Source organism: Besnoitia besnoiti, assembly GCF_002563875.1.
Source record: "Besnoitia besnoiti strain Bb-Ger1 chromosome Unknown contig00007, whole genome shotgun sequence".
NCBI lineage: Eukaryota > Apicomplexa > Conoidasida > Eucoccidiorida > Sarcocystidae > Besnoitia > Besnoitia besnoiti.
Window position 1 is genome coordinate 1,780,830 of NW_021703915.1, and position 14,045 is coordinate 1,794,874.

The following is a 14,045-nucleotide window of genomic DNA, read 5'->3' on the forward strand; positions in this document are numbered from 1 at the left end:
AGTTGCGTAGTTCCAGTTGCTCGCCGCGGTCGAATCGCTGCGAGGTCGACCCCTCGACGCGGCTCCTACAAGAAAGAATAACACGTTTTTTGTTCCCGTGTCCTTTTCCATTCTCCTACAATCCCTCTGAGCTCGAGTTCCGGTGACGCGTTTTTTCGATTCTTGGGTCATCTCCCCCTCCAGAGTTGCTGCTAGCACGCCACTCGAGAGAGGCCGGCCTTTGGTGAGCTCACTGGAGGCCGATGCCTCAGCCAAGCCCACTTATTTGTGCTCTAAAAAGTGATTCAGAGTTCAGCGAAGCGACGCCAAAAACCAAGATGGAGCCGCGGCGGCGGAAAAGGAAGGGCGGGGGACGGGCCTCCTGGGGTGCCGCCCCTCCACACGCCCTCCCGTCTGCCGAAAGCCACCTCAAACGCGGAATTGGCGCAGCCTCGATGGCCGGACGAAGCCAGCCGACTCCTGCCTCAAGCGCACGCTCATCTTCTTTCTCTCCTGTTTGTTTGGAGTCCCACGGACGGGCTATATCTCCTCGGCAGTCCTCCTCGCGCAGGTGCCCTCGATCGACATCCGCACACGCGTCAAGTTTACGGCCTTCCTCGCCTGCGTCTCCCGCGACAGGAGGCTCCCAGCCACGCCCGGTAGGCCGACGAGGCGCCGGCGCATCCGCGCGCAATGAGGCTGCCTCCCACCCCCCTTTTACATCCTCTGCCCCCGCGGCCCCCCGCTGCGCTGCCACGCGCCGGCCGTTCTCCCAGACTCGCGGGTCTTCCGGTGAAACGGCTGGCCGTTCCTCTGCGGCTCCGCTGCCGCGGGCTCCAGTTTTGTTTTCGCCTCCGCCTGTGTCTGCCTCTCTCGCCTCCTTTTCTGCGCCATTCAGGGCTTCGGCTGCGCCTGCGCCGTCGTCTCCTCGCACACGCCTGCCGTCGCCGGATGCTGACCAGCGGGCGCCCGCCGGCGCAGAGAGAAAGCCGCGGGGAGGCGCGCGTCTGGGGCTCCTGAAGGCGGTGGCCGCGGGGGCGGCCAGAGCCCACCGAGCCAAGCTTCGCACAGCTCGCTGCGACGCTGAATCTCCACCCGTGGGGGCTTCAGGGGACGCGAGTCCGCAGGCGCCCCCCGCCACTGAGCTGTACGTGCCGCTTGCAGCCTCGGACGGCGTCTCGGGGCTGTCTGTATCCTGTTCTTCTCCGTGTGCGCTTCCGCAAGCTGCGTCGCCGCTCGCGTCCTCCGGGCCTTCCTCGGCGTTGCCAGCGTTTTGCGCGGCAGCCTCGAGCGGCGAGGCTGAGGCACGCGCGAATGACCCCAGCGAGCTCAGTGGCGACGGCCAAGGAGAGACAGGGACTCTTGGGCAGCGGGAAGAGCAGCCTGAAAGCCTGAGGAAGCGCGCGTCCGCGGCGTGGCCGCCAGGCGCCGTGGAGACGCGCTCACCCGAAGAAGCTGAGCGCGCACGCCGCAGCGCCTCCGCGCAGCGGGAGCTCTGCGATGGGAGCGGTGCGGATCACCATGCTACGCGGCGCAGAAAGAGGATGGCGTCTTCGCGAGGAGACGCTGAGGATGCAGGAAACCAGGCTGCGCGGGAGATCGCGGGTGAATGCGGGCCGGCGAGCGAGGAAGCGAGACTGGCTGACACAGAAAAGCAAGAAGTGCAGAGACAGACGGCCGCGGATGCAGGGGCGCCTGAGGAAGGCCGCAAGACCGCAGAGGCACGACAAGGAAGGCACACTCGAGACACGAGGGAGGGCGGCGGAGCCTACAGGACGCGTGCAGAGGATTTTGAGAGCGAGCCGCGATCCTGTGACAGCGAGCGATGCGCAGTCGGAGGGATTCTGAACGCCAGCGTCAGCGCGGCGAGCGGCATAAGGGCGGAGCCAGGCGACAGAGAGGAAGCGGCAGGCGCGTCCCCGGCGACGGAGAGAAGAGGCTGGGGCGAGGAGGCGAAGAGACACGGCGCGCGGCTCGCGCCAGGCCTCGAAGCCACAGCCGCAGACACACGGGAGACAGAAGCGCGCCCGGGAGATGAGGACGCGTCGCTGGACACACAGCGCAGACAGAGGGAGGCCGTCCCCGCGAGCAAGGCAGAGTCGGCGAGGGGCGGCTGCTCGGCTGAAGGCGCCAACACACAGAGACGAGCAGACAGTGGACACGCGGAAGACATGCGCTGCGTCGACAGCCCAGCGCAAATAGAATCTGTGCTTCCCGATACCGAGGAAGAAGGCCCTCGAATGCGAATTGAAGCTGAGAGACCGAGCGCAAGCGCAGCGCAGACACTGCCTTCAGGCTCTCCGCGCTTCCCGGCGAATCACCCCCTGTCCTCATCTCCCTCTGCCGTCTCTCCGCTGCCTGCGCACCACTCTTCTCTGCGCCCCTCTTCCTCGGATTCCTCGCCCTTCGCCTCCGATTCAGCTCCGTCGCCTCTGTATCTCCTTCCCTTTTCGTCTTTTTGTGCGACGACGGCGAACGCCGCGCCTGCCCGGCGTTCAAGCGTTCATCCGCGGCCGTCGCCTGCGTCGCACCCCTCCGTGGCGGCTGTGTCGCTTTCGTCGGCGCCGCCTCGTCCGCTTCTTCCGCCCGCCTTCCCGCCTGCGGGTGCGTCTTCTCTTCCTGCCTCGGCGTCGCCTGTGCGGTCTCCGGCGTGGCCCTTGACTAGTTGCCCAGCAGCTCGTGCCGCGCCCTGTCTTCGCTCGCGGCCGGCTTCTCCGCCTTCGTCGCCCTGCGGCGACCAACCGCTGCCTTTCTCCGCTTGGCTGGCCTCGCATCACGCGAAAGCGCTCTTCGGCGGAGACGATTCCGCCTCGTGTTTCAGCCCTGCGCCTCCGCGCCAGAGCGGTAAAGCCGCCGCGCCCCCTGTCGCTGTGGCGGCGTTCGAGTCCCCACCGCCGGCGCCCGACTGCGGCTGGACATGGGCGGTCCGCCCCAGGGCGACGTCGAATCCTCCCGCGCCCCACGTGACGCAGAGCCCATGCGCCGCTGCCGCTCAGCTGTCCCCGACTTGCAGACAGAGCGACAGGGCGACGGGAGAGTCCTTGCAGGCCGCGACCGCGGCGGAAGCAAAAGGGGAGCAGGCGGCTCCACGCGCCCCGGGCACGGAGGAAAGCGCGGACGGGGGAGACACGCTGAACGGAAGAGTCACCGAAGAAGCCGCAGGCGAGGAAGGAACGAGCGGCCTCACCGGAGGCGGGGAAACGACTTGGGAAGGAGCGGGCGCCGCAGACAGAGACGAGGAGGGCCTCATGAAAGAATATACACAAAGTGAGAAGGCAGAATGCGAGACTGCGCTCGCGAACCGAAACGAGGCTGCACATGAAGAAAACTGCTGCCGCGTGGAAGAGGAGGAATGCGGAGAGGGTTTAGGGTTGAGGGCGGATGAGGAATTTGAACGGGAGGGCGAGAGTGCAGAGTGTCTCGCGCAGGGCAAAGCAGTGAATGAGCTACGTGGCCTTCTTACTGGTCGATCAAACCGCGGAGACGCCGGCGCCCGACAGCCCTCCAGGGCCCTGAGTGGTGACTGCGAGGGAGAGCGAGAGAAGGGACGCCAGCAAGAGCAAAATGGACACGGCGGCGAGGTCGAGCCACCAAAGAGCAGCGAAAGCGCGGCCCCGACGGACGCCGAGGTGTGCGACGCAGACAAGACCGTGAACACCCGCGATCTCCACCGAGCCACGCAGAAACGAGACGCACGCGCCGGCGCACGGGTGGTGATAAGACAGCTGCCTCACCCCTGCAGACCTGCGCCGGTCGGCAGTCCACGAGGCTGCCCAACCACAGGTGAGAGCGAAGCTTGCCAAGACCCGAGGACAAGAGATGAGGCTGTGGCCGTGACGCGAGAGGCTCGGGCCGTAGAGGAGTGCGGCCCCTGTAAGGCAATCAAGGTTCCTCTGCATGCGTCGGGTTGCGCGTCCGCTGGCGCGTCGGCGTCGTCGTCCTGTGTCGTTCTGTCTCGCTCCCGCGCCGCGCCGGCGTGGGCCGCGGAGACAGGGTTGTGCGCGGAGGAAGGCGCGGAAACGGAGGCGCGCCCAGAGGCCCGCCAGGCGCAGGCTTACCGCGGAGCCCCGGAGGGTGGCAGCGCCGAAAAGGACAGCCGGGAGGGTGAGGCCGCCGACGCGACGCAGAGCAGAGAGTCCGAGCCTGCATCACAGGCGTGCCCAGTCGACAGCGCGCTGTCGAGTCAGACACCGGAAGAGGACGCAGGCGGGGGGGAGCGCGGACCCGACGAGATCGACTCGCGCGACAGAGAGAGCGGCGCAGAGTGCGCTGGGCGTTTGAGTGCGCCCGTGGAGGCGCCCAGCCAGGCTGCAGAGAGGGCATGCTTGCTCGCAGCTACGGACACGCAGGAAGGAGGCGACAGCGAAGCAAGGAGAGAAGCAAGCACGCGCACTAGGGAAGTCTCTGCGACAGGCGAAGCGCGCGGAGAGGCGGAAGACGTTTTGGCGCGGACTTCGCGCTCGGCACATTCCGCAAAACACCCTCTGGCCGTCGAGCAGGAGAAATGCACAGGGGGAGAACCGCGGGAAGTCGTAGGAGACGGAGAGGGATGCGCGAGGGAAGAGCGAGAAGCGGCCTGGAGCAAGCCTAGCGACTTGGGGACGCGGAGGGACAGTGCCCTCGTCCCAGGGGGCGAGGAGGAGGCGTGGCGCGGAGAGAAGACTGCGCTTGTGCGGGAGCTAGCGTCGCTGAAGGAGCAGAATGCGGCTCTTGAGCGCGACGTTGCGCGGCTGCGATTCGAACTCGCGGCGAGGGGCGCCTCTCGCGAAATTCCGGAAGATACGGGGCCCGCCGAAACAGTACCAGCGCCCGCCGAAACAGCACCAGCGCTCGCCGAGGCCGACGGCGTCTCCCAGCCGAGACCGCCGGCCACTCGCAGCGGGCCCAGCCGCCTCAGCGATTTGCAGCGGGATGACGCCGCCGCCTCTGGCGACGCATGCGGGTTGCCTCGAGGAGCTGCGGAGACGCAGAGAGCCGCCGTCCGGCGCGAGACGCTTCCGGAAGGCGTCACCGCGCGGTGTCTCTCGCTCGGGCCTGCGGAGTCGCGCGCGATTGCGGGCGCCAGCAAATGCACATGCGACGTAGGAATCCAGACGGAGACCTCCACACCGGTGGTCCCTGCGGCTCAAGAGGTCGCAGGCGGCGTCCTTCCGCGTCCCTCGGCCTCTTCGCCAGCTTCGTCGCCCGCGTCCGCGACCGCGGGACGCCCGTGCCCTCGTCCGCGCCCGCCGGGGCCACCGCCTCGAGGCCAGAAACCCTCGGGTCCTCGCGCGCTCCGCGCTGGGCTGTCTGCTTCAGCTGCGTCGACTCCGCGCGTGCCCGCTCGTGCGTCCCTCGCCGCGGATGCAACGCCCGCCGCTCTCAAGGCCTGGGGCTGCTGCGTGGATCGGAAGCGCCTCCCGTCGCTGGCGACTCTCGCGGGTCGGGCCGCGGTCGGAAGGGACCAAGAGGCCGCGCGTAAGCGAGGGGGAGGGAATCCTATACTCTCAGGCGAAGCTCCGCCTGGCTGCGGGGCGGACGCCAGAGGTGACAGCGCGGTCGCGCTGCCAGGAGAGTTCACAGGACACGTCGCACAAGCCCACGACGGGGCGGAGTCCGTGTTCTGGCTCGCTCGAGCCGGCCCCCTCGTGACGCATCTCGCGTGCCTCGAGGCGCTCGGCCGACGCGGTTTAAGTATAGTTGGAGACCGCAGCGAGGCGCGGGCAGGGGGTGCCGCTTACTCAGACGCAGAGCGGCGGAGGCGCCGCCAGGATCGCGAACAGGAGGCCTCGCCCTCTGCTCCCGCCGCGGCTTTGTGCCTCGCTGGTCCTCGCTCAAGGAGTACAGAGGCTTCCGGTCGCTTCGGCGCCAACGCAGAGGGCGCGAGCCTCGAGCTTTCGAGAGCGAGAAATTCCGGCGGAAATGGGTTCAAGCGACTGCCTCAGAAGGACGCGGTGGTGCAGGACTTTCTTCACGCCTTAGGCCCCTCAAGTACGGCCTCCTCAACCCTCTGTTTTCTGTTCTTCTCTCTTTGGTCCTCGCAGTAGTGGATTTTTTTTTGAGCCGTCATTTGGTCCGCGTGCCCCCCGTGGTCGCTCCGCGCGTGCCTGCGGTGTGCGAGCTTCTCCGCGCTTCTGATTAGACAGCCATGTCTCAGTATCGCATCCTATAAGCAGAGGTGAATTCTACAGAAGTAGATTTCGTGCCCCGCGTCGCGTCTCCGCGGTGTCTCCCTCCGTCTCTGATCGCCCTCTGTCTTCGTATTTCATTGCATGCTTCGGCTCTCGTTCGCAGCGCCCAGATCTGCGGCGCTGTCAACGCAGGCGTCCTTTTGCAGTGTGCGCTGTCCTCTTTGTTTTTCCAGTTTTCGCGGCATCCGGTAGCCCACCCCCCGCGGTTGTCGCTGCGGCGAAGCAGCTGCGCTCGCTCCTTCGTCCTTCTCTGCCGGCTGGAGGAAAGAAGCAGAACACGGTAGATCATGCATGTCCTCAGCTCGCAGGGTCTGGGCTGGGTCCGGCACTCGCCGGCTCCCTGCGAGGCGCCGGGCCCGTGGGGGGTGTAGGCCTCCCGGACCTCGCGGGGGCGCAGACCCAAGCCGAGGCCCGCCGGGGTGCAGCGGACGCTAAGGATGGAGAGCGCACAGAGGCAGAGGAGGGCGCTGACACGCCAGAGGACATTATAGCTCAGCGAAAATGCTCTCTCTCGCCTGCGCTAAAGAAGACGATCGGTACAATATGCACATTTATATATATATATATATATATATATATATATGCATATATATACATGCGTATGCATCTTTGGCTCCCTGTATGTATGGATGGCTGGAATGCTTTGCCCCAGTGGGCCCCAGCCCCAGGGTTTTCTTTTGTGCGAAGCGCGGAGGCATTTCTAAAGGGGGGAGGTGCGTTTCTTCAGTATTTCCTGTGCGGGTCACGGAGCGGAGCCTCGAAGCCATACGACACCCCTAGCGTGTGCCTTGCCGCTGTACAGCACTCGAATGTAGCTGCGTGGTATTCATAGGCGCCTGGACGCTCACACCAGTGCACAGCGACGAAATATTTATAACTTAGGTGGCTGTATGAAACAAGCAAACGTATGCATGTGCGTTTCTTAACGCCTATATGTTTATTTTTTATTTATAAGTTGCTTGTCACTATCAGATCTGTCCCACTGTACCAGCTCGATCGGTTCGTTGTATTTCGTGTTCCTCCAAGGGTCGTCTCCGGTTTTTCTGTCGTTTTTCAGGGATTTTTTTGTCTGCGATTCGGAGGGCAGCCACAGACAAGTCGCGCTTCCTTGAGGCTTTCCAGGAGCAGCTGCTCTCGTGCTCCCTCAAGTCTGCGCACATCGACCTGATCCTGTAGGGCCACTGACCGATTTGTGCTGGTAGCCTGAGCCTTTCATGTCTTCCGATGCACGTTTGCATACTGTCACAGATTCGGGGTTGCAGGGAGGATTCTCTTGCTCTAGCAGCTTCGCGTCCGAAAGCCTGTTTTCCAGGCGCGCAGGCCGAGCCGTCTGGACACTCAAAGCAACCCCAGACACGCGGCCTAAACTCTTCATGCAAACACGCTTATTTATTTATTTATTTATTTATTTATTTATTTATTTATTTATTTATTTATTTATTTATTTATTTATTTATTTATTTATTTATTTATTTATTTATTTATTTATTTATTTATTTATTTATTTATTTATTTATTTATTTATTTATTTATTTATTTATTTATTTATTTATTTATATATATATATATATATATATGCATACACGTGGAAGCGTACGAAGACGCACCGATAACTGGAGAGAGAGACTTGCTGAAAATGACGCAGCTTTTCTGCCGTTTTTGCGGAAAGCTTTCTCTCCGCCTCGGATCGCGCCGCAACGGGGCGTCGCACAGAGCAGGTGGAAGACGAGGGGGCAGTTGGCGCATGCGCTCGGTGCCGCTCCTTCCTGGGTCACTGCGTTTGGCTGCGTGTTTCTTTTGTGTTCAGCGACGTGATCCCAGATTTGGGCATTGAAGGCTCGGAGAAGCAGGCGCTCTGGAGGGAAGGCGAAAAGGCGCTCGCCAGCAGTCTCGAGGGCGTTGCCGCGAAGCTCCGCCGCCTCGGGCTCGCTGCGTCCCTGCCCCTCGCGCTGCCCCTCTCTGACGAAGAGAAACTTGTCCATATTGTAAGGCGGGAGGATTTCGAGGCTTCCTTGCTCATGGCGCACAGGCCACGAATCTACAAAGAATTATATATACACATACGTCTTTGCAAACGGGTCCCTCTCAACATGAGCATTTATATTTATACATATATGTATATATATATATATATATGCTGCGCGCCAGTACCTGCAAGTGCGCTATTAATCAATCATATATATTAAACCCTATATATACAACCCTATGTTTATATGCATTATCATGATTAGAAGCGCACAAGCAGGCAGTACGGTGTAGCGTATATTCACACGTGTATATATATATATATATATATATATATATATATATATATATACATACATACATAAATAGGCCTATCGGGAGGACAGATGGATAACAGGGTTCGCGTGAATAGGCCCTTGAGTATGCTGCGTCCTGGCTTTTCGTCCAGGTCTTTTCATTCGAGAGCTTGCGCAGACGCGTCGAGCTGCTGCAGTTTCTCAGCGAGAAGCACCTCCACCCTCTGCTTGCATCCTATTCGGCGGTGAGTCCCTCCCGCCTCTCCACCCCCACCTCCCGCCTCCTCCCCGCCGTCCCGCTTCCCGCCGACGCAAGGCGTGTCCTTTCCGGCGTTTTCTTCTTTCAGTCGGACCCATGTTGTGCCGCGCTTCATTCGTTTTTCTCCCCACGCGTCTCTTTGGGTTGCGTGCGGCGGCCGCGCGCCGTTGACGTTTAAGTCGCGTCCCTCCCTCGCCGCTGTTCGCTGTCCCTTCTCGACGGCAGCGTTCAGCGCGGGTTATCGCGTGCGTGCTTGTCCTCGGTTCGCTTCTGCAAGCTTTGCTGCGACCGTGGGGGCACAGAGCGCCGCGGGCGAGAGGGACTCTTGCCTCCTGCACGCGGGCACCCTGGGCACGGAGACGCTCGCGCCGCGGGTAGCCTGCAGGACGTCGCAAACTCTCGGATCGTCGACATCGTTCGGATCGCTGTTGCGTGCGCATCTCTCTTGGTGCACCTTGTGATTATTTTTCTCTCCGTCTGTGCCCGCAGCGCATCCGAGTCAAGCTGGAGGCGCTGCAGCTCCTGAGGGCGAAGGCGCCCGCCCTGCGTCTCCTTTTTGCCGTAAGCGATTTAAAACCCACAGAAGCGGTCGCTCGGACAGTGCCTTTCCTCGCGCGCCGTGGTGGGCGGAGACGAGTCGCTGAGCTCGCCCGCGAGGGCGCCGAGCTGTTTTGGTTTAGAGAAGAAGACTGCATGCGAGAAGGGAATTTTGCAGCGCGGGGCTGGCTGGCAACGCAGAGAGGGACATCCATACGCAGAAACCGCTAAAGGCCCGGGAGAAGGCGGTAGAACGCGGTGGAGCCAACAGGCTGGAGAGACATGCAAACGCTCCCATTCCGGCGCGAGGGGCGACAGGTGCCTCTCAGGGCTCTGCTTTTCTGCACTCGTGCTCGCGGCGCGTGTACTCGCATGCGTTCAGAATCTCCTGGCGACAGTCGACATCCTCAACCGAGAAGAGGAGGCGAACAACCCGCCAGAAGGTGAAGAAGCTCCCCACTCTTGCGAGCTGGATGTCGCCGACGCGGGCGGAGGCAGAGAGAATCGAGGCAAGAAGCGCCTGAGAGGAGAGGAATATCCCCAACAAGAAGCGGATGTGATGACGCGGCCTGCGTGGTTCCGGTGGTCGGTTACGCTGCGCAAGGTATGCCAAGCAGACAAGGACGTGTCGAGCGCTAAAGACGGCCTCGCACGTTATACAGACACTCGAGAGTCATGCAGAACGGCTGTGTGTTCGCGGCTACAGCGGGGGAGCTTCGCCGTAGAAGCCGAGGTGAATGCGTGAAGTGCTCTGCATGTGTGGCGGCTCACCGCGGGGTCGCATTGTGATTCTGCCACTATTACTGTATTACATGCGTCAATATTTTTTTGATATTTTTCTAATATTCGATACTTTTCGAATTCTATCTCTAGTAAGTCTAAAGCAATATAACAAATAAATCCTAACATATTTTCATTCATACTTCTTAACCTACGATTTTCCGCAAGCGCCTCCCGCTATCGACGTATCCACACAGTTCACTCTGAAGCCCGCAGCCTCGTTTTTTCAGGCCTTCGGGCTTGTGGCTCCGCATCTGAGTGTCAGGTTCTTCTGCTTTTCCTTGCTGACTCTCTTCATTGATCTGCGTCTTCTCGCTGGCGCTCGCAGGTTGAGGAAGGCGAGAAGGGCAGCGCGTCGCTGTGGGTGAGCCCTGCGAGGACTGCAGCACACGATGAACAGAAGACAGATCAAAAGATTCAGTCGCGAGGAGTTTTTGCTGCAGATCGCCGAGTGTCGCCTCTGCTGAGGTCCCTCGCCGCTCACTCAGGTACATCCTTCAATCCACACGTACCTGCCTGTGAGCGTCTATTTGCATATATCGATATATCTAGGTTTATCTACTTATCCGTATTGCTGTATTTATTTGTCTTTTCAACTACCGCTTCCGGATAACGTTTTATATACGAACCTTTCTTGGCGTACCGCTATGTGAATCGAGTGCGCTTGTACAGCCGCAGACACGGTTTCGTAGGGGCGTCTCTGTGCTTTGCGAGTTCAGCTGCTATCTCGTTTCGTGCGGAATTTGCGCAAACTTAAAATTCTTAGATGGGGTGCTTGGCCTGTGTATCTTCAATCTCTCGACGCGCCCGCACCTGCGCTTTCGCCTCCTAAACGAGGGAGTGTCCGCCGGTCTTTTGCACTCCGCACTGGGCCACCGTGTTTGCTTTTCTCTTCAGGACGCATTTTCGATGCGGGCGAACTCTTGCTTCTTAAGCGCGCTGCTGAGCAACCGGTTGAGAATCTGCTCGCAGACGTCTCGGGGCTCGTCGCGGCGCTCCGCGGGCTCGCGTGGGCGGTGCGGCTTCTGCGGAAAAAGAAACATCCTTCGGAGCCGGCGGACAAGGTAGACTTCCGCGCTGGGGCCGATACCGCTGACACTCAGCTTCCAGCGGCACGCTTTGAAGGTCAGCCCACCCACACTCTGACAGAGACAGGCGGAGAGACGGCGAACACGGCGCAGCCACAGCCCTCCGCCGCCGCGGGCCCCGGCGGAAGCCTCGGCCCAGGCGGAGGTGCACGGTCGCCGGAGCCCGCTCTCGGCAGCACTCCTGTCCCTGCGTGGTGCGTGGTGCACATTGCACAAAAGTTGGAGACGTGCCTGGAGCGTCAGTCTCTTTCGTGGCCTGAGGCGCCGCGTCCGGCAGACGCGTTCCTGCCGCACCTCGAGGCAACGCTCTCCGCTCTGGTGACGTCGCACGTGGAGCCTCTTCTGTCGCTCTCGCTGGAGCTCGCGTACCGCTACACGCTCACGGCGCTTTGGATGGGGGACCCCGACCCGTTTCTTCCGCTTGCTGCGCCTGCGAAACACCCCTCGTCGACCGCCTCCTCCGCCTCCCCCTCTGAGTCCGCCCCAGCGTTGCCTTTACTCCTCGGCGAAGCGAGAGCCGCGCTCTGCGCGGCTCTCTTGCCGCCGCTGCAGGCGAGCGCGGCGTCGAGCGCGCAGAGTGGCACGCGCCAGAATCTTTTCGCCCTGCTTCTCCAGTTCTTCGAAACGTACCACAAGGCGGAGGAGAGCGTCGCCTGCGAGCTGTTGCGGCACGCGCAGCCGGAGCCGCCCGCCGGGGCGCCGCCGCTGCCGCTGTGGAGGAGGCGAAAGCGCCAAGAGTCCGAGCTAACGAACGGCCAGGGGGAGACGGGGGGAAGAGGCTGCGGCGGATGGAAACGCGGCGACCCCGCTGGAGGCGAAGAGACGCCGCGCCGGAGGATGCCCACGCGGTTCGCCTCGCCACCGAAGGCCAGCGGAGAAGGCGGAGAAGAGAACGGAGCGGCAGCCACGCAGGAGAGCACGAAGCCTCGCAGCGAGGAGACAAAGGCCCTCCCGGGCGTGTCCTCGAGTCGCGACGGCGACAAGCCTCTTCTTTCGGCGTCCACGCCCTGGAGCGCGGCAGCCAAGCGCTTGCGGTCGCCGGCCGCGTCCCCTCTCGCGCTGCCGCAGTTCTCTCTCTCTCGGCCGCTGCCTCCTCATCCGATGGCGTCAGCCGCCTCGGGCCCGTTGTCGTTTGGCGTCTCCTCGCCGCTCGTGAAGAGAATAAAGGTCTCGAGCCTCGGCGCGCGGACCACGCCCCTGTTTGCGCTCAGACGCTCAGGAGCCGGAAGGGGCAAGGAGACACGCGATTCCGCGCTCGCGCCGCCCTCACCTGCGTCGGGGGTGGCCGCGGAGGCTGTCTCTTCGTCAGCCGTGGGGACCTCCCCCTTACACGAGAGACCCCTGCACGGAGGGCGCCTGCGCGTGGGCTCGCTTTTCCCCTCTGCCGCCGCGCACGCGGCGCTCTCCTCTGCCGCAGCGACGCATGGAAAGAAGGCCAGCGACGCAGAGGGCAGAGACTCAGGCACCGGGGGCGGAGACGCAGAAGGCGCGCCTTGCGCGCTGGAGCCTGGACGAGGGAGGGCTGCCGAGAGCGAAGCCGCGGGACAGCTTAGTGACGGCGCGAGAGAGCGAGGCGAGAGCGAGAGAGGCGCAGAAAGCGCCGGCGAAAAGGAGGGTGACAAAGACGAGCGAAGCAAGGATCAAGAGAGACGCGGGCGCGTGCTGGCTGGGGCGGCGGAGGGTTTCGCTGGAAGTCACGGCGAGAACGCGAGCTCGGGCGCGCCGGCCCCACCTGAAGCGCAAAAGAAAGCGGACGAGTACAGCGCGGGACTGGACGGGAGTGCGCAGAGGCCAGAGGAGACGCACTCGAGGGCGATGCAGAGCGCTGCGGCCCGCAGAAACAAACGCGAGGGCGGAGACAGCGAGGAGGCGGAGGAAGAGGCGAGCGCGCCCCTGCGTTTGCCTGGGCGATGCGCTGAGAAAGGAGGCACGCAGGTCGAATCGCCGCTGCGCGTCTCTCCGCTCGCGGAGCCGACCCACGTGCTCCCCCCGTGGGCGGACTCCATCGCCGAGCTGACGATGCGCCGACGGCGAAAGGAGGCCCTCGAGCCGCGAGCGAGATTTGACCTGAGCAAGGCTGACACGCCCAGCGAACTCCTGCGAAGAGAGGGAAGCTCCCAGGATGTCGCACAGAGGCGAGACAACGATGAAAACTGCGACAACGGGCAAAGCTTAGTTCACGCTGAGCGCCAGACTCCGCGCGTCGTCTTGTACCCCGCTTCGCCCTGCGCGCCCTCCTTCGGCGCCGGAGGAAAGGCGGACGATGCATGCAGGCTGCGGTCGCCGTCTTTTGGCCTGGGTGCGACGGAGAGAGTCGCCGCAGGCCGGTCTCCACGCGAAATACACGAGGGTTCGGGGCAGGGCTGGGCGTAAACCCCAGTCCGGTTCAGCCGGAGCCGGCCGGCGAACGAGAGTGACGAGAGTGGGTGACAAGCAGAGAGAGACGAGACGCAGAAGCGCGCAAGAGAGAGAACGGGGTAAGCGAGACGGCAGAAGGCTTTACGGAAGTGTGGAGTCCAAAACAGCGGGAAACAGACCGGCGTCGTCATATATATATATATATATATATATATATATATATATATATATATATATATATGTGGGTAGTCGAAGGTGTGCTGTACACTGTGAGGCCAGGGGGCTGAGCCAGGGGAAGGCGATGAGCGCGCGAGCGAAGGGTTCGATGGGGACGTAGAGAAGGAAACAGGAAAGGCTAGAAGAGTAGGAACCTCCACAGGAGAGGCGAGGCTCCGCGAAAGTCCGTGTCCTTGCATGTTTTATTTTTACAAACTTCTTGTCAATTTCTTTTTCCACGTTCATGAGGAACCTTTTCAGACAGGTCACATTTTTATATTCCGCTTCTGTCTCTCTTCCACGCTCGAGAGTCCACTATTCGCTCTCGCGCGAGCTTGCGCTGTCCCGCCTCGTCACCCCTTCTGGTCCCCTCCGCTAATGCTTACAGCATGCGCGC

General features: G+C 62.0%; 1 protein-coding gene across 1 annotated transcript; it reads left to right on the top strand.

Moving 5' to 3' along the window:
• Positions 1 to 242: 242 nt before the first annotated feature.
• On the top strand, positions 243 to 13,447 carry BESB_072770 (uncharacterized protein; the record flags this gene model as incomplete). The annotated part of the gene is made up of 9 exons (XM_029365650.1): positions 243 to 5,949; positions 6,323 to 6,685; positions 7,207 to 7,321; positions 7,957 to 8,134; positions 8,563 to 8,655; positions 9,159 to 9,230; positions 9,589 to 9,810; positions 10,315 to 10,474; positions 10,884 to 13,447. 9 exons carry the CDS (start codon positions 243 to 245, stop codon positions 13,445 to 13,447), a joined length of 9,474 nt encoding a protein of 3,157 aa, XP_029218134.1.
• Positions 13,448 to 14,045: the final 598 nt, after the last annotated feature.